This window comes from Cherax quadricarinatus, chromosome 56 (genome assembly GCF_038502225.1).
Source record: "Cherax quadricarinatus isolate ZL_2023a chromosome 56, ASM3850222v1, whole genome shotgun sequence".
Classification (NCBI taxonomy): domain Eukaryota; kingdom Metazoa; phylum Arthropoda; class Malacostraca; order Decapoda; family Parastacidae; genus Cherax; species Cherax quadricarinatus.
The window spans coordinates 21583119-21609781 of record NC_091347.1 but is presented as its reverse complement, the minus strand read 5'-3'; the positions used below and the strand labels follow the sequence as shown (position 1 = coordinate 21609781).

At 38.8% G+C, this 26663-nt stretch overlaps 1 protein-coding gene across 2 annotated transcripts in view; it reads right to left on the bottom strand.

The window, feature by feature from the left end:
• Positions 1–26663, bottom strand: part of LOC128700790 (polycystin-1-like protein 2) — a 102631-nt gene that overhangs the window by 40169 nt on the left and 35799 nt on the right. For both annotated transcript variants that reach the window (XM_070097182.1, XM_070097183.1), the window contains 8 exons: positions 24440–24543; positions 23143–23277; positions 19233–19417; positions 14524–14745; positions 8890–9109; positions 8563–8682; positions 7133–7295; positions 4036–4201 (listed from right to left, as the gene is read on the bottom strand). In XM_070097182.1, the coding sequence (XP_069953283.1) occupies positions 4036–4201; positions 7133–7295; positions 8563–8682; positions 8890–9109; positions 14524–14745; positions 19233–19417; positions 23143–23277; positions 24440–24543 (1315 nt within the window). The remainder of the gene's footprint in view (positions 1–4035; positions 4202–7132; positions 7296–8562; positions 8683–8889; positions 9110–14523; positions 14746–19232; positions 19418–23142; positions 23278–24439; positions 24544–26663) is intronic.

Sequence of the window (26663 nt, the reverse complement as noted above, 5' to 3'; positions counted from 1 at the left end):
AAAATAAGTCGCCGGGTCCTGATGAGGTTTTTTCAAGGGTTCTTAAGGAATGCAAAATGGAACTCTGTGAACCATTAACTAATATTTTTAATTTATCTCTTCAAACAGGTGTAGTGTCTGATATGTGGAAGATGGCTAATGTAACTCCTATTTTTAAAACAGGGGACAAGTCGTTACCGTCAAATTACCGCCCAATAAGCCTGACCTCAATTGTAGGCAAATTACTAGAGTCAATTATAGCTGAGATTATAAGAAGCCATCTCGATAAGCATAGCTTGATTAATGATACTCAGCATGGATTCACAAGAGGCCGGTCTTGTCTAACTAATTTATTAACTTTCTTCAGTAAAGCTTTTGAGGCTGTTGACCACAATAAAGAATTTGATATTATTTACTTAGATTTTAGTAAGGCTTTTGATAGAGTTCCGCACCATAGACTGTTAAAGAAAGTGGCAGCCCATGGCATTGGGGGAAAAGTGCTCTCGTGGATCGAGTCATGGCTCACTGACAGGAAGCAGAGAGTGTCCATAAATGGGGTTAAATCCGAGTGGGGATCTGTAACAAGTGGCGTTCCACAGGGATCAGTCTTGGGCCCGTTGTTGTTTATAATATATATCAATGATCTTGATGAGGGAATTACTAGTGATATGAGCAAATTCGCCGATGACACAAAGATAGGTAGGATAATTGATTCAAACGTAGATGTTAGGGAACTTCAGGAGGACTTAAACAAACTCTATTCTTGGTCAGAAAAGTGGCAGATGCAGTTCAATGTAGATAAGTGCAAGGTTCTGAAGCTTGGGAGTGCCCATAACCCTAGTACTTATAAATTAAATGATGTAGAACTTAGCCATACAGATTGCGAAAAGGACTTGGGGGTTATGGTGAGCAGCAACCTTAAACCAAGACAGCAATGCCTAAGCGTACGTAATAAGGCAAATAGATTACTGGGATTTATATCAAGAAGTGTAAGCAACAGAAGTCCAGAGGTCATACTGCAGCTTTATACATCATTAGTAAGGCCTCACCTTGATTATGCAGCTCAGTTCTGGTCTCCGTATTACAAAATGGACATAAATTCGTTAGAAAACATTCAGCGTAGGATGACTAAATTAATACATAGCATCAGAAATCTTCCTTATGAAGAAAGATTGAAGACTCTTAAGTTACATTCACTTGTTAGACGAAGAATGAGGGGAGACCTGATCGAAGTGTATAAGTGGAAGATAGGTATTAATAAAGGGGATATTAATAAGGTCTTGAGGATGTCTCTCCAAGAGAGAACCCGCAGTAATGGATTTAAATTAGATAAGTTTAGATTTAGAAAGGACATAGGAAAGTATTGGTTTGGAAATAGGGTAGTTGATGAGTGGAACAGTCTACCTAGTTGGGTTATTGAGGCTAGGACTTTGGGTAGTTTCAAATCTAGGTTGGATAAGTACATGAGTGGGAAGGGTTGGATTTGAGTGGGACTTTCACATCAGAGCTTATTTCTTGGGTAGCATTGAAAATTGGGTTGGGTAAATGTTTTGTTAGTGGGATGAATTGTAAAGGACCTGCCTAGTATGGGCCAGCAGGCCTCCTGCAGTGTTCCTCCTTTCTTATGTTCTTATGTTCTTAAAGTCGGCATTTTAATTAAAAAAAAAAAACGGTCGGAGTTTTTTTTTCTCATTATGCACTGCGTGCTGCAGGATTTTTTATATGGTGCACACTGACCACACAGACCCATTCTCTCACATGTGGGCCTACCAGCTTTTTCCTGCTTGATTTGAAGCCGCTAGAATTTATGAGTATATATATACGTCAAACACGGTGGCTCGTAAGACGTATATATATGACCGAAACAGTCAAAGGGTTAAGGACATGTTTGCAAAGTGGAGTTGCTAAGTTTTGTGGAGAAATATCACCCTAACAAATCTGTTGCAAGCCATGTCTGCCACATGTTCAATGACAATGCCTTTTCCCACTTCAGGCAAATCTTAAAGAGACGCCAGTAACAGACCTCTCTGAACAGATTTTTTTGTGCAACAGGGGTCCAGTGCCAGTAAAAAACAAAGAAGAGAAGTAACCCTGGATAGGGACGTGATACCTGAAGTCCTTATGGAGGGGGACTCCCCTTCCAACCAATAAAAAAAACAACAGACATAGCCCCACTCCACAAAGGGGGCAGTAAAGCAATAGCAAAGAACTACAGACTGATAGCACTAACATCCCATATCATAAAAATCTTTGAAAGGGTCCTAAGAAGCAAGATCACCACCCATCTAGAAACCCATCAATTACACAACCCAGGGCAACATGGGTTTAGAACAGGTCGCTCCTGTCTGTCTCAACTATTGGATCACTACGACAAGGTCCTAGATGCATTAGAAGACAAAAAGAATGCAGATGTAATATATACAGACTTTGCAAAAGCCTTCGACAAGTGTGACCATGGAGTAATAGCACACAAAATGCGTGCTAAAAGAATAACAGGAAAAGTTGGTCGATGGATCTATAATTTCCTCACTAACAGAACACAGAGAGTAGTAGTCAACAGAGTAAAGACCGAGGCAGCTACGGTGAAAAGCTCTGTTCCACAAGGCACAGTACTCATTCCCATCTTGTTCCTCATCCTCATATCCGACATAGACAAGGATGTCAGCCACAGCACCGTGTCTTCCTTTGCAGATGACACTCGAATCTGCATGACAGTGTCTTCCATTGCAGAAACTACAAGGCTCCAGGCGAACATCAACCAAATCTTTCAGTGGGCTGCAGAAAACAATATGAAGTTCAACGATGAGAAATTTCAATTACTCAGATATGGTAAACACGAGGAAATTAAATCTTCATCAGAGTACAAAACAAATTCTGGCCACAAAATAGAGCGAAACACCAACATCAAAAACCTGGGAGTGATCATGTCGGAGGATCTCACCTTCAAGGACCATAACATTGTATCAATCGCATCTGCTAGAAAAATGACAGGATGGGTAATGAGAACCTTCAAAACTAGGGATGCCAAGCCCATGATGACACTCTTCACATCACTTGTTCTATCTTGGCTGGAATTTGCTACACACTAACAGCTGCCTTGAAAGGCAGGTGAAATTGCTGACCTAGAAAATGTACAGAGAACCTTCACAGCGCACATAACGGAGATAAAACACCTCAATTACTGGGAGCGCTTGAGGTTCCTGAACCTGTATTCCCTGGAACGCAGGCGGAAGAGATACATGATATATACACCTGGAAAATCCTTGAGGGACTAGTACCGAACTTGCACACGAAAACAAAAGACTTGGCAGACGATGCAACATCCCCCCAATGAAAAGCAGGGGTGTCACTAGCACGTTAAGAGACCATACAATAAGTGTCAGGGGCCCGAGACTGTTCAACTGCCTCCCAGCACACATAAGGGGGATTACCAACAGACCCCTGACAGTCTTCAAGCTGGCACTGGACAAGCACCTAAAGTCGGTACCTGACCAGCCGGGCTGTGGCTTGTACGTTGGTTTGCGTGCAGCCAGCAGTAACAGCCTGGTTGATCAGGCTCTGATCCACAAGGAGGCCTGGTCACAGACTGGGCCGCGGGGGCGTTGACCCCCGGAACTCTCTCCAGGTAAACTCCAGGTAAATAATCTCTCCATCTCCCTGTCCCCTCCTTGTGTCTTCCATACACCAACAAGAGTCTTCAATAAAGGAAAAAGTGATATTAAATGTTCATTTATCCATTTCATTAGTCCTTTATATTTATTTCTCATTGTTTTCTATATGTAAAACTATAGTTATTCTCTATAAAATGTATTTTTTGTAAATACTTTTGGGCATCTGAAATGGATTAATTGGATTTACATTATTTCTTATGAGAAATATTGCTTCAGTTTTCATCGAATTCAGTTTTCGTCAGACTTTCTGGAACGAATTAATGAATAAAACCGAGGTTCCACTGTATATACACATACACAGATACACACCTCTCAATGTATACACATAAATACACACCTCAGTATATATACTTCAAATAAGTATTGAGAAAGAATCACAACTCACTGTATGATGATACTGGGGGGAATTTGAAGAGTGACTCCCACTTGCACGGAAGCATTCGCTGCTCTTGTGTCCTTTGTGACCCACACCATAAATTCGTACGTCGCATCATGCAGGTAAAAACTTGAAGTATTTAAGTTCATGTTTCCGTAGTTGTACTGCAGACTGCCTGTTGGTTATTAATTATTATTATTAATACATATATGTACTCACAGGATGAACTACACCCATGATGGTTAGTTGATTAATTGGGCTTAAGATACTATCGACACACGAGGATGATTAAAGATGTAGGTCACTTGTTCACCACCAGCCAAAAATACTTTAATTCCAAAGACTGGTGTACTGAGACTTAATAAGCCATGCGTGTCATAAGAGGTGACTAAAATGCCGGGAACAAGGGGCTAGTAACCCCTTTTCCTATATAAATTACTAAATTAAAAAAAAAAAACTTTTTTCTATTTTTTTGAGTCACCCTTAATTGATGGGAGATGGCTGGTGTTAAACAAATAATAATAATAATAACAGTAATTGTAATTTATATAGCCGGACTTGAGTCCTGGAAATGAGAAGTACAATGCCTGCACTCTAAAGGAGGGGTTTCGGGATATTAGCAGTTTGGAGGGATATGTTGTGTATCTTTATACGTATATGCTTCTAAACTGTTGTGTTCTGAGCACCTCTGCAAAAACAGTGATTATGTGTGAGTGAGGTGAAAGAGTTGAATGATGATGAAAGTATTTTCTTTTTGGGGATTTTCTTTCTTTTTTGGGTCACCCTGCTGACTTGTTGAAAAAAAAAAAAATTGTAATTCTAGGTAGTAGGTTGAAAGAGAGCAACCACCCAGGGAGGTACTACTGTCCTGCCAAGTGAGTGTAAAACGGAAGCCTGTAATTATTTTACACAATGGTAGCATTGCTGGTGTCTTTTTTTCTGTCTCATAGACATGCAAGATTTCAGGTACGTCTTGCTACTTCTCCTTACACTTAGGTCACACTACACATGCATGTACAAGCATATATATACACACCCCTCTGGGTTTTTCTTCTATTTTCTTACTGGTTCTTGTTCTTGTTTATTTCCTCTTATCTCCATGGGGAAGTGGAAGAGAATTCTTCCTCCATAAGCCATGCGTGTCATAAGAGGCAACTAACAAGCTGGTATCAAGGGGGCTAGGAACCCCTTCTCCTGCACACATTACTAAAGTTAAAAAGAGAATCTTTTGTTTTTCTTTTTGGGTCTGGTCTCAGACCGAGCTACAGGGGTGTTGACCCCTGAAACCCTCTCCAGGTAAACTCCAGGTAAACCCTGCCTCAGTGAGATACGGCCAGTGCGCTGAAAGAATCATAATAATAATAAAGATATTTGCAAAATAAAGAGGCTACATAAGCAAAGTATTTATAAGTGTTACAAAAATCCTTATAGATAATGACCAGCAATACATTATAAATGTAATCGAGAAAATTGAAAGAAAATTTGCTTGGTGTTAGCTACAGCAAATAAATTTACTGCAGGGTATATGGTTAGTTTAGTTTAATATCCCTATTATGTATGCCATACCCATCCTGTGAGCAGGGTATATACCTGGTACCTGGAGGTATACTCCAGGTATATATACCTGGAGGTATACTCCGGGTATATATACCTGGAGGTATTCTCCGGGTATACATACCTAGAGTATACTTGGAGAGGGTTTCGGGGAACAACGCCCCTGCGGCCTGGTCTGAGGCCAGGCCTTGTGGTGGATCAGGGTCTGATCAACCAAGCTGTTACTGCTGGCCACATGTAAACAGCAGCCCAGCTGATCAGGTACTGACTTCAGGTGTATATGGTTAGTTTAATTTAATATTTTTTTTATTATGCACCACATACTAATTATAAATTTTTTGGCTACCTCTCTTTTGTAATACTATTGTAAAATTATGAATAATTAAAACTGATCAGTCCATAACCTTTGTCTAATTTTAAGTAGTGTGTAAGCATTTGTATTAGTCTGCCAGAAATGTTCAGCCATCTTTTTTTTCAACAAGTCGGCCGTCTCCCACTGAGGCAGTATTTAACAGTATACTTATAAGTATACAGTATACTTAACAGTATTTTATAACATGTAAATCATACATTGCCATGCGTATCGTAAGAGGCAACTAACATGCCGGGAGCAAGGGGCTAGTAACCCCTTCTCCTGTATACATTACTAAAGTTAAAAAGAGAAACTTTAGCTCTTTTTTTTAGGTCACCCAACTGTGGTGGGATATGGGCAGTTTGATGAAAAAAAAAATCACACATTGTATATTATGGAAAAAAATAACCTGTGGGCAGGTTATATGGTACTATGGAAAACACATCTTCATTCATTAATAAATTAAAGTTGCTTCACATAAAAATAAACTTTTCTTAGAATATGCAATATAACGTATTCTTGAACCTGCAACCATTCAACCTGTAACAAACTAACCAGTAATAAACCAACCTGTAACAAACCAACCTGTAACAAATCAACCTGTAACAAACCAATCTGTAACAACCCAACCTGTAACAAACTAACCTGCAACCAATCAACCTGTAACAAACCAATTTGTAATAAACCAACCAACCTGTAAGTAACCAACCTGCAACCAACCAACTTGTAACAAACCAATCTGTAACCAACCGATCTTTAACAAACCAATCTGTAACAAACCAACCTGTAACAAAAGAATTTGTAACAAATCAACCTGTAACAAACCAACCTGTGACAACTAACCTGTAACAAACCAATCTGTAACTAACCAACTGCAACAAACCAATCTGTAACTAACTAACCTGTAACAAACCAATCTGTAACTAACCAACCTGTAACAAATCAACTTGTAACAAACCAATCTGTAACTAACCAACCTGTAACTAACCAATCTGTAATTAACCAACCTGTAACCAACCAATCTGTAACCAACCAATCTGTAACCAACCAATCTGTAACCAACCAACCTGTAACAACCTACCTGTAACAACCAACATGTAACAACCAACATGTAACCGTGAAAACTGTAAACCCTTTCACTGTAACCTCTATGCATTCTGATGGAAATCAATAACATTATTTTTAATCATTTGCCATTACCTGCACCCACACCGAAGCATCCTCCTTTGGTTAGATTTTGTGCAGCTCTTGGAGCGGGCACTGATTGTAAGTTGTAAACTGCTGTCATGCCAGTAGTACTGTTCATTTGGTATGTTTCCATCGTCGGGGCTATTTGCCGACACCACCATTTAACTGTGAAGTTCTGAGGCACAAAATAAAAAAAAAATTAGCATTACACACAGTCATATGTCGAATATAAAATGCAAGGGGCGTGGATATCCAGTAGATGCATGTGAGTGTGTTAGATAGAAGGAAGTGGAGGCAAGTGATTTTTACAACTTGATGTGCTGTAGGAGTGTTTGACAGGTAATATTTATGAAGGGATTCGGGGAAAACCAGTTAACCGGATTTGTGTTTTTCCCATTTTACACTTACATTCACCCAAATGACTGTAAACATAAAATTCCTAATATAGTTAATGTCTAATTAATCTTAAGTTAGTCCTAAGTTTGCCTGAAATACTCTCCCAATACAGGAGCTTTTATAGTAACAGTGTATCATGCCGAGATAATACCATTCCCACTACTAATTTTACTAATTGTACTACTGTTATATGTTTTGTACATACTTCCTCACTACAGTAGTACCTTGACTTACGAGTATAATTCATTCCGTGACTCAGCTAGTAACTCATTTTGCTTGTATAACAAATAAATTTTCCTCACTGAAATTAACTGAAATGCCATTAATCCATTCCAGCAGAATTCCTGGCTCTCTGGAGCCAGGAGAAAATACTTCAATACAACACTAATATCAACTCACCAAGTATACACAATGAAATACATTTTTTTGCTAGGTTCAGGATGATTTTTGCAAAATTATTGCATACACAAATTTTCACTTGCCTTATACAGCAAGAAGAGTGTTGCTATTTAGGCCAAAATCGTAAGTTTTACCTATTCAGCGTGACATAGTATATATATAATTCTAGGTAGTAGGTTGGTAGACAGCAACCTCCCAGGGAGGTATTACCCTCCTGCCAACTGAATGTAAAATGGAAGCCTGTAATTGTTTTACATGATGGTAGGATTACTGGGGTCTTTTTGTCTCATAAACATGAAAGATTTCAGGTATGAATTGCTACTTCTATTTACACTTAGGTCACACTACACATGCATGTACGAGCATATATATACACACCCCTCTGGGTTTTCTTCTATTTTCTTACTAGTTCTTGTTTATTTTGTCTTCTCTCCATGGGGAAGTGGAACAGAATTCTTCTTCCGTAAGCCATGCATGCTGTAAGAGGGGACTAAAATGCAAAGTGCTAGTAATCCCTTCTCTTGTATAAGCTACGAAAAATGAGAAAAAGAAAAACTTTCACTTTTCTTTTTAGGTCACCCTACATCAGTGGGATATGGCTAGTGCATTGAAAAAAAATTAAGAAAAGACAAAACATGTTAACAAACCTTATCAGATGGGTTATCAGGATCAACGGAGAGTTCTTGGGGACTGAGAACCAGGGACTGACCATAGCCACGACTCACACTGAACACCGACCCATCCATAATCACTGCTCTCAGGGGTGACTATGAAAAAAATACAAACCTTAATATTTTATTTTTTTTACAATTCTTCAGAATAGAATACATAAGTAATTTAACCACAATGGAATACAGAATAATTAGATTCCAGACACTTTTGTGAGCCCTCCATTATATTCTCAGAACAGCTAGAATGTGACCAAGGGCTCATGAAAATGCTACGAAATATACTGAAAACATGTTCAGACTAACTGGAGTAACTTGAAGATATGTATAATCTGCCCTCTGAAGTGGAAAGACTTTTGAAGCATTCAGTCGAATCCAATATGAGAGCTTGTACACTCCCAGGTCTAGGAACAATGGTGGGATCTGCAGCTGAGAGTAGTTCCACGATGGCAGAATATTCTCCACAACAACATCCATTTGTGGCTCTCCAGTTGTACTGTTAACTTGAAGAATGCTCCACCAGCGGCTAAAATACATTCAGATAATGTGTTAGAGGAAGAGAATTTTTGAAGATACATACATTTTTTAATTCTTCCTCTAAGCCATGCATATCATAACAGTTAGTTTAATATCTTTGTTATGAACCCCATACTCTTCCTGTTGGTGGTAGTCAAAAAGATTACAGAGGTTAAGAGAGTGGTGAAGCAATGTAAAAAGAGAGCAAATGAGAGAGTGGGTGAAATGTTATCAACAAATTTTGTTGAAAATAAGAAAAAGTTTTGGAGTGAGATTAACAAGTTAAGGAAGCCTAGAGAACAAATGGATTTGTCAGTTAAAAATAGGAGAGGAGAGTTATTAAATGGAGAGTTAGAGGTATTGGGAAGATGGAGGGAATATTTTGAGGAATTGTTAAATGTTGATGAAGATAGGGAAGCTGTGATTTCGTGTATAGGGCAAGGAGGAATAACATCTTGTAGGAGTGAGGAAGAGCCAGTTGTGAGTGTGGGGGAAGTTCGTGAGGCAGTAGGTAAAATGAAAGGGGGTAAGGCAGCTGGGATTGATGGGATAAAGATAGAAATGTTAAAAGCAGGTGGGGATATAGTTTTGGAGTGGTTGGTGCAATTATTTAATAATGTATGGAAGAGGGTAAGGTACCTAGGGATTGGCAGAGAGCATGCATAGTTCCTTTGTATAAAGGCAAAGGGGACAAAAGAGAGTGCAAAAATTATAGGGGGATAAGTCTGTTGAGTATACCTGGTAAAGTGTATGGTAGAGTTATTATTGAAAGAATTAAGAGTAAGACGGAGAATAGGATAGCAGATGAACAAGGAGGCTTTACGAAAGGTAGGGGGTGTGTGGACCAGGTGTTTACAGTGAAACATATAAGTGAACAGTATTTAGATAAGGCTAAAGAGGTCTTTGTGGCATTTATGGATTTGGAAAAGGCGTATGACAGAGTGGATAGGGGGGCAATGTGGCAGATGTTGCAGGTGTATGGTGAAGGAGGTAGGTTACTGAAAGCAGTGAAGAGTTTTTACGAGGATAGTGAGGCACAAGTTAGAGTATGTAGGAAAGAGGGAAATTATTTCCCAGTAAAAGTAGGCCTTAGACAAGGATGTGTGATGTCACCGTGGTTGTTTAATATATTTATCGATGGGGTTGTAAGAGAAGTAAATGCGAGGGTCTTGGCAAGAGGCGTGGAGTTAAAAGATAAAGAATCACACATAAAGTGGGAGTTGTCACAGTTGCTCTTTGCTGATGACACTGTGCTCTTGGGAGATTCTGAAGAGAAGTTGCAGAGATTGGTGGATGAATTTGGTAGGGTGTGCAAAAGAAGAAAATTAAAAGTGAATACAGGAAAGAGTAAGGTTATGAAGATAACAAAAAGATTAGGTGATGAAAGATTGGATATCAGATTGGAGGGAGAGAGTATGGAGGAGGTGAATGTATTCAGATATTTGGGAGTGGACGTGTCAGCGGATGGGTCTATGAAAGATGAGGTGAATCATAGAATTGATGAGGGGAAAAGGGTGAGTGGCGCACTTAGGAGTCTGTGGAGGCAAAGAACTTTGTCCTTGGAGGCAAAGAGGGGAATGTATGAGAGTATAGTTTTACCAACGCTCTTATATGGGTGTGAAGCATGGGTGATGAATGTTGCAGTGAGGAGAAGGCTGGAGGCAGTGGAGATGTCATGTCTGAGGGCAATGTGTGGTGTGAATATAATGCAGAGAATTCGTAGTTTGGAAGTTAGGAGGAGGTGCGGGATTATCAAAACTGTTGTCCAGAGGGCTGAGGAAGGGTTGTTGAGGTGGTTCGGACATGTAGAGAGAATGGAGCGAAACAGAGTGACTTCAAGAGTGTATCAGTCTGTAGTGGAAGGAAGGCGGGGTAGGGGTCGGCCTAGGAAAGGTTGGAGGGAGGGGGTAAAGGAGGTTTTGTGTGCGAGGGGCTTGGACTTCCAGCAGGCATGCGTGAGCGTGTTTGATAGGAGTGAATGGAGACAAATGGTTTTTAATACTTGACGTGCTGTTGGAGTGTGAGCAAAGTAACATTTATGAAGGGGTTCAGGGAAACCGGCAGGCTGGACTTGAGTCCTGGAGATGGGAAGTACAGTGCCTGCACTCTGAAGGAGGGGTGTTAATGTTGCAGTTTAAAAACTGTAGTGTAAAGCACCCTTCTGGCAAGACAGTGATGGAGTGAATGATGGTGAAAGTTTTTCTTTTTCGGGCCACCCTGCCTTGGTGGGAATCGGCCAGTGTGATAATAATAAAAAAAAATAATAGGCCCAATCACTGGGCCCCAAAGTTTTGATAGCTGAACAAGTTACAGAGGTAATGAACCATTCACACTTCTACACCTAATCACAATTGCAATGAGTTATTAATGCAAATATTATCTTTATTTACAGTGAGCAAATACAGGGTATTTTTTCCAGAATGGTTAGTAATATACCACTGTGGATAAAAATACTTTGAGATATCTGGAACATTTCTGAGTGGGTTGGCTCTGAATTCATTAATTTGATCACATTCCAGTACTTAATGATGCAAGGTGTGACAATAGTCCATCTGGCAAAGTTTACATATCATAAGAGGTGACTAAAATACTGGGAGTAAGGGGCTAGTAACCCTTTCTCCTGTATAATTTTTTTTTTAACACGTCAGTCATTTCCCACCAAGGCAGGGTGACCCAAAAAGTTAGATAAACCCAAAAAGACAGTAGAAACTTTCATCATCATTCAACACTTTCACCATCACTTACACATAATCACTGCCTTTGCAGAGGCGCTCAGATACAACAGTTTAGATGTCCCTCCAAATTGCCAATATCCCCCCCTTTATAGTATAAATTAATAATAATAGCATATAAACTACTAAATTTAAAAAGAAACACTTTTGTTTTTCTTTTTAGATGACCCTGCTTTGGTGGGATATGGCCAGTTCATTGAAAAAAAATTTTTTATTGCTACAGCTTTGAATTACAGTAAACCATTATTACAGTTGTTTATGAAAACACTGCTTAAACCACTGGACAAATTAAAATGTCCACTTGAAAAACAGCTAGTTCATCCTATAGGCTTAAAGAAGTTAAACAAAATTGCTCAGTTTTTTTTTTACCATATTAGCCATTTTCCACCATGGTAAGATGACCCAAAGAGAAAAATTCATTCACTATCACTTATTTAATACCCATCTTGCCAAAAATGCCTTCTGAATTGCAACATACACACCCATCCTTCAGAGTGTGAGCACTGTACTTCCCACCTCAGTTAACCAGTTTTCCTGAATCCCTTCATTAATGTTACCTTGCTCACACCCCAACAGCAAGTTATCAGAAAACCCACAAATCTGTTGTCACAGTGGTGGAGTTATGCTCAGTGTCCCATCTTCAGGGTTTAGCTTGTAATATATGTATTCATTTTTTTGTAAAAGTGCTTCATACATATGTGATTAACACCTACTGTACTTTTAAAAATTGCTAAATAAATTTACATTGAACAATATTATAATTTATCTTAAGAATACATGTATCAGAGACTCAATGATTCATTAATTTATTTGCTATTCTTTCATTATAACTTATTTGAGGAGTTAAGATACAACAATTACTGACCAAAGAATATGGTAAGGAGGGGAAAGGAAGATTAGGGAAGGACAGAAAGATATAGAACTAGATGTTGAGTAGATAATACGAGGAGGAGAAAAGATTAGTGGCCCTTCCGCTATGATGTATAAATTGAGATTATATACGTACAAGCTAGATGAGTGGCAAGCAAGCCATGTATACATACAACAGGTTCAAATGCCCCAACATCTGTACAACAAAATGTACATACACACTTGTGCAGCTGATTCGTATATGTTAGTGGCTGAAGCACAGACAGATGTGTACATATGACTTTCTCCAAAGTTCCTACATACCTTATTTTTTGGCATACACAATGATGTTTTTAAGCAGATGTAATGTAACATTAGTAAACAACTGCTAAAGTGTAACCCTAAGCCTACCCTTAACCCTGACCTTGACCATACAAGGGGCAGGATGATTTTTCCAAGACTTTTTGTGGAAAAAAGAGCGAGCTTTATATGCCGGAAAATGTGGTATATGCAGAGGTGTCATAAGGGGGGGGGGGCACCCCAGGTGACACCATTTAGGGGGTGACACCATAGAGCCTCTAAAGAAGGTGACACTAATGCCCAAAACAGTGCTGCACCAACATAAGAGAAGAATCCTTCATTTCTATATAGCCTATTATATATTAACAAAGTACAAATAAGCCTATACATGTATAGGGAAAATCATTGATTTTGATGATGTGACAGATGATTTTGCATAACTGAAGGCAAGGAAATGTAAGATCAGATTTACTGAGATGTTACCTGTACTCAAGGTCAAATCGGAACTAGTGTTTCTCTGATATTGCAATGTTTTTCATTATTTTTCAAGTTTTTTTTTTATTTTTTGTTTTTGTATTGTTGAGGATGAATAAATGTAGGATCTGTTGGCTATACTCAAAGTGGTATTTGAGTTTATGTTTCCTCATTATTACTATGATTATTTATTTTATCATTAATAAAGTTGAGAAGTATTCTCCTGTTCAGTTTATGGCCCTTAAACGTTCACATTGTTAAACATTAGTCACTGATCATGCAGTAGTGACATAACTGAAGTTTACCCCCCCTCATACTCCCACCCTTGAATTTCATGGGGGTGACACCAAAGATGCTGCCCCAGGTGACACTAGAGATTCCGTCCCGGGTGACACCAACTCTAGCGACGCCTCTGGGTATATGTACTTTGAGAAATTATTAAGTTATGTTTGTGTGTATTCCAGGCTGGGAAGCCATCAATATAAAATAAAATGTATTCATTAAATTTGAGTAAATTTACTTGGCAGATACTGTATAAATCTAATAAAACTACTAGCAAAATTCAACGTATCAAAAATAATCCGCATATATGAGAATGAAACTTGTGACGTTTAGGTCTGACCTAAACCACTAACAGTTGACTAGTTAATGGTCCAAATTGGATCAAAATGTCATCACAAGTTTTGGTCTCCTTTGTGTGCGTTATTTGTGTATTGTAACGGTATTGTGCCTTTTTATTCTTTCTCAATGTATCTTTAAGAAATTCCATTTAACTTACAATGAGTAATTAAAATTAAACTAATGTTCACTTAGCTACCTCACTTTGCATTAAAAAAATTACTCAATAACCTGTGTCTAGTCTTCAGTAGTGTGTGAACATTAGTAATCTTTACAGAGAACAAACTTGATTGATTGATTGATTAGTCTGATCAAAATGCACTGCATGCTGTTGACCTTCTTTTGTGCTTAACAATATTTTAATACATGTAAACTACATTTTCAATACCACAGAAATAAATAAGGTTGTGTGATTGCATGGTACAGTGTGACTGGAACAATTCAATCTTACCTTACTGGTACAGTTTTATTACACTCAATTTTTGCTTTAGTAGACTTTACAAATGGCATGGATTTCCAGTTTGTCTCTGGCTGGGTGAACAATGGAGCCTTATTGACTATCTGAACATCCGGCATATTGCAAGGTAAGTTTGCAATCACGACCTGCAGCTGAGTATTGAAGGAATATCTCAGATCCACAGCAAGCCCTCTTACTTGGTATATTCCCTCTGCACTGGAGTATAAGAGAAAAAACATAAATTACTGACCCAAAAATTCACCAATGCATATACATAATCATTTTACTAAGACCCACAATCTGAAGAATTTTTTGCATTTCTTCTGATGAAAAATATAATGTAACATAAATGGAACTGGCTTTACAGCACCTCATTTTACAGTGTTTCAGTAATGCTGTGGTTTTTCAGTTACGTATATCCAATCTTCATTTATTCAGACTTCCTACAATAAATATATTCACCATTCACTATAAGCTATGGGTGAAAATATTTTAAGGCAATTAATGTATGTACTGTACATATATGCATTTTTTAGGCCTAGCTCTGTTGCTCACATAATATCTTCTTTCAACTTTCTTTCAACAAACCGGCCATATCCCACCAAGGCAGAGTGACCCAAAAAGAAAAACAAAAGTTTCTTTTTTTAAATTTAGTAATTTATACAGGAGAAGGGGTTACTAGCCCCTACAACATGCATGGCTTACAGAGGAACAATTCTATTCCACTTCCCCATGGAGATAAGAGGAAATAAACAGGAATAAGAACTAGTAAGAAAACAGAAGAAAACCCAGAGGGGTGTGCATATATATGCTTGTACATGTATGTTTTTACAAAGCAGAAGTGTTATAAGAAGAGCAGAGTATATGGAGAGTAAAAGAAAGGTGAAGAGAGTGGTGAGAGAGTGCAAAAGGAGAGCAGATGAAAGAGTGGGAGAGGCACTGTCAAGAAATTTTAATGAAAATAAGAAAAAATTTTGGAGTGAGTTAAACTAGTTAAGAAAGTCTAGGGAAAGTATGGATTTGTCCGTTAAAAACAGAGTAGGGGAGTTAGTAGATGGGGAGAGGGAGGTATTGGGTAGATGGCGAGAATATTTTGAGGAACTTAAATGTTGAGGAAGAAAGGGAGGCGGTAATTTCATGCACTGGCCAGGGAGGTATACCATCTTTTAGGAGTGAAGAAGAGCAGAATGTAAGTGTGGTGGAGGTACGTGAGGCATTACGTAGAACGAAAGGGGGTAAAGCAGCTGGAACTGATGGGATCATGACAGAAATGTTAAAAGCAGGGGGGGATATAGTGTTGGAGTGGTTGGTACTTTTGTTTAATAAATGTATGAAAGAGGGGAAGATACCTAGGGATTGGCGGAGAGCATGTATAGTCCCTTTATATAAAGGGAAAGGGGACAAAAGAGATTGTAAAAATTACAGAGGAATAAGTTTACTGAGTATACCAGGAAAAGTATACGGTAGAGTTATAATTGAAAGAATTAGAGGTAAGACAGAATGTAGAATTGCGGATGATCAAGGAGGCTTCAGAGTGGGTAGGGGATGTGTAGATCAAGTGTTTACATTGAAACATATATGTGAAGAGTATTTAGATAAAGGTAGGGAAGTTTTTATTGCATTTATGGATTTAGAAAAGGCATATGATAGAGTGGATAGAGGAGCAATGTGGCAGATGTTGCAAGTTTATGGAATAGGTGGTAAGTTACTAAATGCTGTAAAGAGTTTTTATGAGGATAGTGAGGCTCAGGTTAGGGTGTGTAGAAGAGAGGGAGAATACTTCCCGGTAAAAGTAGGTCTTAGACAGGGATGTGTAATGTCACCATGGTTGTTTAATATATTTATAGATGGGGTTGTAAAAGAAGTAAATGCTAGGGTGTTCGGGAGAGGGGTGGGATTAAATTATGGGGAATCAAATTCAAAATGGGAATTGACACAGTTACTTTTTGCTGATGATACTGTGCTTATGGGAGATTCTAAAGAAAAATTGCAAAGGTTAGTGGATGAGTTTGAGAATGTGTGTAAAGGTAGAAAGTTGAAAGTGAACATAGAAAAGAGTAAGGTGATGAGGGTATCAAATGATTTAGATAAAGAAAAATTGGATATCAAATTGGGGAGGAGGAGTATGGAAGAAGTGAATGTTTTCAGATACTTGGGAGTTGACGTGTCGGCGGATGGATTTATGAAGGATGAGGTTAATCATAGAATTGATGAGGGAAAAAAGGTGAGTGGTGCGTTGAGGTATATGTGGAGTCAAAAAACGTTATCTATGGAGGCAAAGAAGGGAATGTATGAAAGTATAGTAGTACCAACACTCTTATATGGATGTGAAGCTTGGGTGGTAAATGCAGCAGCGAGGAGACGGTTGGGGCAGTGGAGATGTCCTGTCTAAGGGCAATGTGTGGTGTAAATATTATGCAGAAAATTCAGTGTGTGGAAATTAGGAGAAGGTGTGGAGTTAATAAAAGCATTAGTCAGAGGGCAGAAGAGGGGTTGTTGAGGTGGTTTGGTCATTTAGAGAGAATGGATCAAAGTAGAATGACATGGAAAGCATATAAATCTATAGGGGTAGGAAAGAGGGGTAGGGGTCGTCCTCGAAAGGGTTGGAAAGACGGGGTAAAGGAGGTTTTGTGGGCGAGGGGCTTGGACTTCCAGCAAGCGTGTATGAGCGTGTTAGATAGGAGTGAATGGATACTTGGGACCTGACGATCTGTTGGAGTGTGAGCAGGGTAATATTTAGTGAAGGGATTCAGGGAAACCGGTTATTTTCTTATAGTCGGACTTGAGTCCTGGAAATGGGAAGTACAATGCCTGCACTTTAAAGGAGGGGTTTGGAATATTGGCAGTTTGGAGGGATATGTTGTGTATCTTTATACGTATATGCTTCTAAACTGTTGTATTCTGAGCACCTCTGCAAAAGCAGTGATAATGTGTGAGTGTGGTGAAAGTGTTGAATGATGATGAAAGTATTTTCTTTTTGGGGATTTTCTTTCTTTTTTTTTTTTTGGATCACCCTGCCTCGGTGGGAGACGACCAACTTGTTGAAAAAAAAAAAAAAATGTATATTTATAGGTAGTAGGTTGGTAAACAGCAACCACCCAGGGAAGTACTGCCATCCTGCCAAGTGAGTGTAAAATGAAAGCCTGTAATTGTTTTACATGATGGTAGGATTGCTGGTGTCTTTTTTCTGTCTCACAAACATGCAAGATTTCAGGTACTTCTTGCTACTTCTACTTACACTTAGGTCACACTACACATACATGTACAAGAATATATATACACACCCCTCTGGGTTTTCTTCTATTTTCTTTCTAGTTGTTGTTCTTGTTTATTTCCTCTTACCTCCATGGGGAAGTGGAACAGAATTCTTCCTCCGTAAGCCATGCGTGTTGTAAGAGGCGGCTAAAATGCCGGGAGCAAGGGGTTAGTAACCCCTTCTCCTGTATAAATTACTAAATTTAAAAAGAGAAACTTTCATTTTTCTTTTTGGGCTACCCTGCCTTGGTGGGATATGGCCGGTTTGTTGGAAAAAAAAAAAACATGTATGTATAGTGTGACCTAAGTGCAAGAAGAAGTACCAAGACATACCTGAAATTTTGCATGTTTATGAGAGAGAAAAGACACCAGCAATCCTACCACCATGTTTTACACTAACTTAGCAGGACGGTAGTACCTCCCTGGGCGGTTGCTGTCTACCGGCCTACTACCTAGGCTCGCATAATATATGATAGCGTAAACATGTTATCAGACTTTTATATGCATTTGTAAGTGAAAAAAAGCTGTTTCACTTTACAGAGATTTTTACTTTACAGCAGTAGCTAAGAACCTAACCTGTTGTACATGTGCTACTCACCTGTATATATATGACTGATTCAAGGTGTGACTAAACTGATAGCTACAATAGAACACAAAGACATAACACAAGACACAAAACCCTCTTTGACATCCTCCCCGTGTCCGACTCAATTTATGCAAAAACTCAATGAACATAAAAGGCCCCCAGATCTTGAATTCATTGCCTGGAACATCGAAAGATCTCCTGTCAGCTAACTGATTCAGAGATATTGTTAAAAAGTACCTCATCTCTCTCTAATACCAGCTAAGTCAAACAAAGCCAGCTCATCCAACTCTGTCCCTGTTCTTCTTCCAGTCTTCCTTCAACTCCCATAGAAAATTGTTATATATCTTGTCCCATTATAGTTCTACTGTAACTAAATAACTTCCCATATCTTCACCATCTCTCTTCAGTCACTCCAAAAAACTGAAAATCACTGAACCAGTTCTAAATCATAAGTCATACTTTTAATATTTTACTAACTGTTCATTAGCTACCTTCCTTATTGTTCATATGATTGTATTTAACTGCATAAGAAACCATACTTAATAATCTATGTCTAATTCTTAAATCTTCAAGCATTAGAATTAGTTTGTCAGAAATGCACTACATATTAGTGACTTTCTTCTGTGCCTAACAATGTTTTATAGCATGTAAGCTACAGAATCTGTACTTCATACAAAGAAATAATCTGAATTTGAATAATTGAATAGAAAACAGGGAACCATTCAAAAGAATGGAAATTTATGCAAAACTAATGTTCCAATTTAATGTCAATATCAATTTTCCATGGGTTTAAATAATCATAAAGACCCAACATTCTTCTAGGAGACTGGTTGGTCTATACAAAGGTGATGGGAATACTTACGTATAAGTATGATTCACCAACAAGGGATTTGAACTCGGGCCAATGTAGTTGGTGTTGTTGAACTTGTTGACACACATATCCTTATAGCCAAATGACTCTTCAGTGCTGTTATCACCGTAATCTATCACTATGCATGACATTGGCGGCAGCACTGTGAAACTGGCATTCACTACTTTCACAACATTCTGGGAGGAAAAAATAAATACAAATACGTACAGTGGTACCTCAGGATACGAACAGCTCAAAACTTGAACAATTATGTAAGTGTATTTATGTAAGTGCTTTTGTAAGTGTATTTTTGGGGTCTGAAACGGATTAATCTAATTTACATTATTCCTTATGGGAACAAATTCGTTCGGTATAAGCACTCGAGCAGCCTTCTGGAACAAAATAAGTTTGTTTCCCAAGGTACCACTGTACAATCAATATTATTTTTTACATTAGAGTGAACTATTTTATGACATTTAAACTGTCATATCTGGGGTGCCTCTGTAAAGACAGTGATTAGGTGTGAATGATGGCGAAAGTGTTTCTTTTTTGGGTCACCCTGCCTCAGTGGGAGACAGCCAATGTGTTGAAAAAGAATTTTTTTTAACACGCTGGCTGTCTCCCACTGAGGCAGGGTAACCCAAAAAAGAAACACCATCATTCACACTATCACTGTCTTATCAGAGGCACTCAGATATCCCAAACCTCTCAGATAGTATTAAATTAATAAAATTCTCAAACCTTTCCTATTCTTCCCATAAACCAACACTAATTTTTCACATTCACATTACCCTTTTCCTTATTTGTGAAGTCAGAGTTTATTTGAGAAGCACAGCTTCACTTTATGCAACTTTAATGGGATTCTCTGCATGAAACATGAAATTCTGAAGCTGTACTTCACAGGGTACCTAATTACCAGTAGGTGCTCTCAAGGAGTACCTACTAGTGATCGTACCTAATTACTTGAAGGTACTCTAAAGGAGTACAAACTAGTGACTGTACCTAACCACTAGAAGGTACTCTAAAGGAGTACAAACTAGAGATTGTACCTAATTATCTGAAGGTATTCCAAAGGAGTAAAAACTAGTGACCGTACCTAATCACTAGAGGGTACTTTAAAGGGGTACAAACTAGTGACTGTATCTTACCACTAGAAGGTACTCTAAAGGGGTGCCTTCTAGAGCAGAGGACACCTACACATGCTGAAAGTTTTACCAACTACATACTCCCTGTTACAATACACCCACTCTGAAAGTCTAAAGTTGACTGGAAGAGGTGTTTTGGCTTATAAATGGAAATCTCAGAGGAAAAAAAAATGAAACATAAAATCAAGCAATTACTAGAAGTATAGTATGTTGAGGCATCTGTGTAGTTTGAAATTTTTACCTTAAACCTACAAGAAATATTAAATATTAAGCTAAATGTAATCACCTCAATCACATTCTCAAGGAATAACAAAAGCTATGAAGCAAATGATGTTTTATGCAGCATGTGTATATGGACAAATATAGTACAATGGTACCTCAGGATACGAACAGCTCAAAACTCGAACACTTATGTATTTATGTAAGTGCTTTTGTAAGTGTATTTTTGGGGGTCTGAAATGGATAAATCTAATTTACACTATACCGTATGGGAAAAAATTCATTCAGTATCGGCACTCGAACAGCCTCCTGGAACGAATTAAGTTCATATCCTGAGGTACCACAGTATATGCATGTATAAATATACACACAAGCCTACATGTATCCATACATAGTAATGTACAGTGGAACCTCAAAAATCGAACTGCTCCCAACACGACCAATTATGTAAGTGTATTTTTGTAAGTGCTTTTATAAGTGTATTTTTGAGGGTCTGAAATGGACTAATCTAATTTACATTATTCCTGATGGGAATAAATTCATTCGGTAAAGGCACTTGAACAGCCTTCTGGACCAAAGAAAGTTCGATATTTGAGGGTTCCACTGTATATATTTTTTTAACACGTCAGCTGTTTCCCAATGAGGCAGGGCGACCCAAAAAGAAAGAAAAAACTTTCATCATTCAATACTTTCACCATCACTCATACATAAGCACTGTCTTTGCAGAGACGCTCAGAAACAACAGCTTAGACATCCCTCCAACCTCCCAATATCCCAAACTCCTCCTTTATAGTCATATAGTCATTAAAGTCACATACTCAAAAGCAACACAAAAAAGGACCAATGATGTCTCAATTTCAATACTGTGCTGAAGATTGCTCAACCATGTACTCATTACTTCAAAAAACTGGATGTTCAAATTTCATTGTTTTGAATATTAAATTGTAATACAGTGGACCCCCGGTTAACGATATTTTTTCACTCCAGAAGTATGTTCAGGTGCCAGTACTGACCGAATTTGTTCCCATAAGGAATATTGTGAAGTAGATTAGTCCATTTCAGACCCCCAAACATACACGTACAAACGCACTTACATAAATACACTTACATAATTGGTCGCATTCGGAGGTGATCGTTATGCGGGGGTCCACTGTACTTCATATTGTAAATTGTTCTATTGTAAAACTGTATGCTTCAAAATTGCAATGTTCAAATTTCATCGTTTTAAATACTCAATTGTACTTCATATTGTAAATTGTTTAAATTGTTCTATTGTAATCACTGTAATTCACCTAATGACCATTTAATCTGTTATTGTCTAATTAATCTTAAGTTAATTTTAAGTTTGCCCGCAATGCTCTGCATACAAGGGGCTTTTGGCATGTACACTCAACTATTATATTCCTTGTACAACTATGAAGGATGAGGTTAATCATAGAATTGATGAAGGAAAAAAAGGCGAGTGGTGCGTTGAGGTATATGTGGAGACAAAAAACGTTATCTATGGAGGCAAAGAAGGGAATGTATGAAAGTATAGTAGTACCAACACTCTTATATGGGTGTGAAGCTTGGGTTGTAAATGCTGCAGCGAGGAGACAGTTAGAGGCAGTGGAGATGTCCTGTCTAAGGGCAATGTGTGGTGTGAATATTATGCAGAAAATTCGGAGTGTGGAAATTAGGAGAAGGTGTGGAGTTAATAAAAGTATTAGTCGGAGGGCTGAAGAGGAGCTGTTGAGGTGGTTTGGTCATTTAGAGAGAATGGATCAAAGTAGAATGACATGGAAAGCGTATAAATCTGTAGGGGAAAGAAGGCGGGGTAGGGGTCATCCTCGAAAAGGGTGGAGGGAGGGGGTAAAGGAGGTTTTGTGGGCGAGGGGCTTGGACTTCCAGCAAGCATGCGTGAGTGTGTTAGAGAGGAGTGAATGGAGATGAATGGTATTTGGGACCTGACGAGCTGTTGGAGTGTGAGCAGGGTAATATTTAGTGAAGGGATTCAGGGAAACCAGTTATTTTATATAGATGGACTTGAGTCCTGGAAATGGGAAGTACAATGCCTGCACTTTAAAGGAGGGGTTTGGGATATTGGCAGTTTGGAGGGATATGTTGTGTATCTTTATATGTATATGCTTCTAAACTGTTGTATTCTGAGCACCTTTGCAAAAACAGTGATTATGTGTGAGTGAGGTGAAAGTGTTAAATGATGAAAGTATTTTCTTTTTGGGGATTTTCTTTCGTTTTTGGGTCACCCTGCCTCGGTGGGAGACGGCCGACTTGTTGAAAAAAAAAATGCATACATATTTCTACAGCTTCTTGCATTAGAATTTGAGGACAGCCCTCATTATTCCTGTTGCATGCACTATAAAGAAAGGTATCATTAGGGAATCCAGGGATACCTTTTTCAGTTTAAAAATAAAAAACATAAAATTTTGTTCATCTATGGTATATATCCTAATGGTTTTTACAGCATGTCTAAATTTAAACTGATGTAAAATTTTTCTACATTAATTTCAAAAGTACTATTAACACAAGCATATCGAGAAAAAGCAGCTATCACTTACTGGACCAATGATACGCCCATCATCAGACAGTTCGAAGCCTGAGATGTCCATCACGACTGTTAGTGTCATGATGTTTGAACTAACCCAGCCCTGGACAGTGTTGTAACCTTCAACCACCAGGTCATAGTCCCCTCCCTGAAGGCAAACATGGGACAGGAGTTATAGTTATTGACAGTTTGTATTTCGGGTAAATGGACACGTGTACAACTAATGTGGCATTTTATTGTGGAAACGTTTTGCTTTCCAGGAGCTTTGTCAAGCCATTATGTCTTGACTATATTCCTGGAGAGTGAAACGTTGCCACTATAAAATGTCACATTAGTTACACTTGTGTTCTTTTACTTAACATATCAGTAATTCTATCAACCTTAATACAGCATAAAAGATGTTTTCAAGATTAAGGTTAAACAAAACTGAAAAAAAAGTTATTAGTCACAGTATGAGCAGAAATGTCCTTCATGAAGAGTGTCTTGATGCTAACTGATGAAAGGCTCTTGTTCCATGGAATTTATAATCTAATGTGCCCCAGTCTCAACCCTAACCGATTCAGAGTTTGCTAATGAATTAAAAAACATGAGCACAGTTGATAGCTATATTGAAGAAGTTATTAGATGTAGGGAATGCAGTCCGAGAGAAACAACAATAAAAACATTAAAAATTATACAGCCTGTTCTCACTTAATGACGGAGTTCCTTTCCTAATACAGTGGACCCCCGCATAATGATCACCTCCGAATGCGACCAATTATGTAAGTGTATTTATGTAAGTGCGTTTGTACGTGTATGTTTGGAGGTCTGAAATGAACTAATCTACTTCACAACATTCCTTATGGGAACAAATTCGGTCAGTACTGGCACCTGAACATACTTCTGGAGTGAAAAAATATCGTTAACCGGGGGTCCACTGTACCACATTGGTAAACGAATTCGTTGCTAAGTGAGGAGCATAGTATAATGGTACTGGGTTTGTGTCAACTATTTTTTATATTATTTTAATGTCACCTTTGCACTATTTATAACATTTCTGTTTATAAAGTAGTGTACTGTACATTGTAATAAAAAGGATAGAGGAAATCAGCTCTAATATACATTATTTATTACTTAGGTATGCATACTGGTCAGAGAACCAGTCATATAATAACAGTCATATGAGTCCGATTCATTGGTAAACGAGTACATCATTAAATGAGGAGAGGCTGTATAAAGTAAAAACAATTAAGGAAGAGACAACACAAACACAGCTCATCTTCTGTGTCTACAAGCAAGATAAATACAAAGAAAATTAAAGAGGCACCCACCTTTGAAAACATACAAGAAAGTGAATCATTTGCCGTTGCAGTAGTGTTGAGCACCTCGTCCGAGGAATATAACAACACCCGCCACTTTAAAACAGAAGGTAAACCTGTTAAAAAAGCAAAAAATATTATTCAACTACTATTTTATTCATCCCTTTTGTTATCATTTAATTAACATACAGCCTCTGCTCGCTAATATATTATTAAGTGTAGAATTTTTAAATTTCCTTGAATTTAGAATGGCCCCCAAAAATGAGGAAACATTCACCAGCATTCACTTGATTGTGGTCTTGCTGGAAGTGTGTTGAGATCACAGTTCAGATGATCATCGGAAGTGTAACATCCGCAGCCCTCTTTCAGAGTGCAGGCTCTGTTTCCCACCTCCAGGACTTAAGTCTGGCTAACTAGTTTCCCTGAATTCCTTTGTATATGTACCTCCATAAGCCATGGGTGTCGTAAGAGGTGACTAAAATGCCGGGAGCAAGGGGCTAGTAACCCCTTCTCCTGTATATATTACTAAATTTAAAAGGAGAAACTTTCGTTTTTTTGTTTTGGGCCACCCAGCCTCAGTGGGATACGGCTGGTACGTTGAAAGAAGAGGTATGTGTGTGTGTACTCACCTAATTGTGGTTGCAGGGGTCGAGACTCAGCTCCTCGCCCCGCCTCTTCACTGAGTGCTACTAGGTCCTCTCTCCCTGCTCCATGAGCTTTATCATACCTCATCTGAAAGCTATGTATGGTTCCTGCCTCCACTGCCTCACTTTCTAGGCTATTCCACTTCCTGGCTACTCTATGACTGAAGAAATACTTCCTAACATCCCTTTGATTCATCTGGGTCTTCAGCTTCCAATTGTGAGCGCTTGTTCCTGTGTCCCCTCTGGAACATCCTGTCTCTGTCCACCTTGTCTATTCCATGCAGTATTTTGTATGTCATTATCATGTCTCCCCTAACCCTCCTGTCCTCCAGTGTTGTCCGGCCGATTTCTCTTAACCTTTCTTCGTAGGACATTCCCCTTAGCTCTGGAACTAACCTTGTCGCAAACCTTTGCACTTTCTCTAATTTCTTGATGTGCTTGATCAATGTGGGTTCCAAACAGGTGCTGCATACTCCAGTATGGGCCTGACGTACACGGTGTACAGTGTCTTGAACGATTCCTTACCAAGGTATTGGAACGCTATTCTCAGGTTTGCCAGGCGCCCATATGCTGCAGCAGTTATCTGGTTGATGTGTGGTTCCGGAGACATGCTCGATGTTATACTCACCCCAAAATCTTTCTCCTTGAGTGAGGTTTGCAGTCTTTGGCCACCTAGCCTATACTCCGTCTGCGGTCTTCTTTGCCCATCCCCAATCTTCATGACTTTGCATTTGGCAGGGTTAAATTCGAGAAGCCAGTTGCTGGACCAGGTGCCCAGCCTGTCCAGGTCTCTTTGAAGTCCTATCTGATCCTCATCTGATTTAATTCTCCTCATTAACTTCACATCATCTGCAAACAGGGACACTTCTGAGTCTAATCCTTCCATCATGTCATTCACATATGTGTGTGTGTGTGTGTGTGTGTGTGGGTGTGTGTGTGTGTGTGTGTGTGGGTGTTTGTGTGTGTGTGTGTGTGCGCATGTGCGTGTGTGTGTATGCATGTGTGTATGCATGTGTGTGTATGTGTGTGTATGCATGTGTGTATGTGTGTGTGTATGCATGTGTATGCATGTGTGTGTATGCGTGTGTGTGTATGCATGTGTGTATGCGTGTGTGTATGCGTGTGTATGCGTGTGTGTATGCATGTACTCACCTAATTGTACTCACCTAATTGTGGTTGCAGGGGTCGAGACTCAGCTCCTCTTCACTGATCGCTACTGGGTCCTCTCTCTCTCTGCTTCCTGAGCTTTGTCATACCTCTTCTTAAAACTATGTATGGTTCCTGCCTCCACTACTTCACTTGCTAGGCTATTCCACTTGGTGACAACTCTATGACTGAAGAAATACAGTGGACCCCCGGTTAACGAACTTTTTTCATTCCAGTAGTATGTTCAGGTGCCAGTACTGACCGAATTTTTTCCCATAAGGAATATTGTGAAGTAGATTAGCCCATTTCAGACCCCGAAACATACACGTACAAACGCACTTACATAAATACACTTACATAATTGGTCGCATTTGGAGGTGATCGTTAAGCGGGGGTCCACTGTACTTCCTAATGTCCCTGTGACTCGTCTGAGTCTTCAGCTTCCA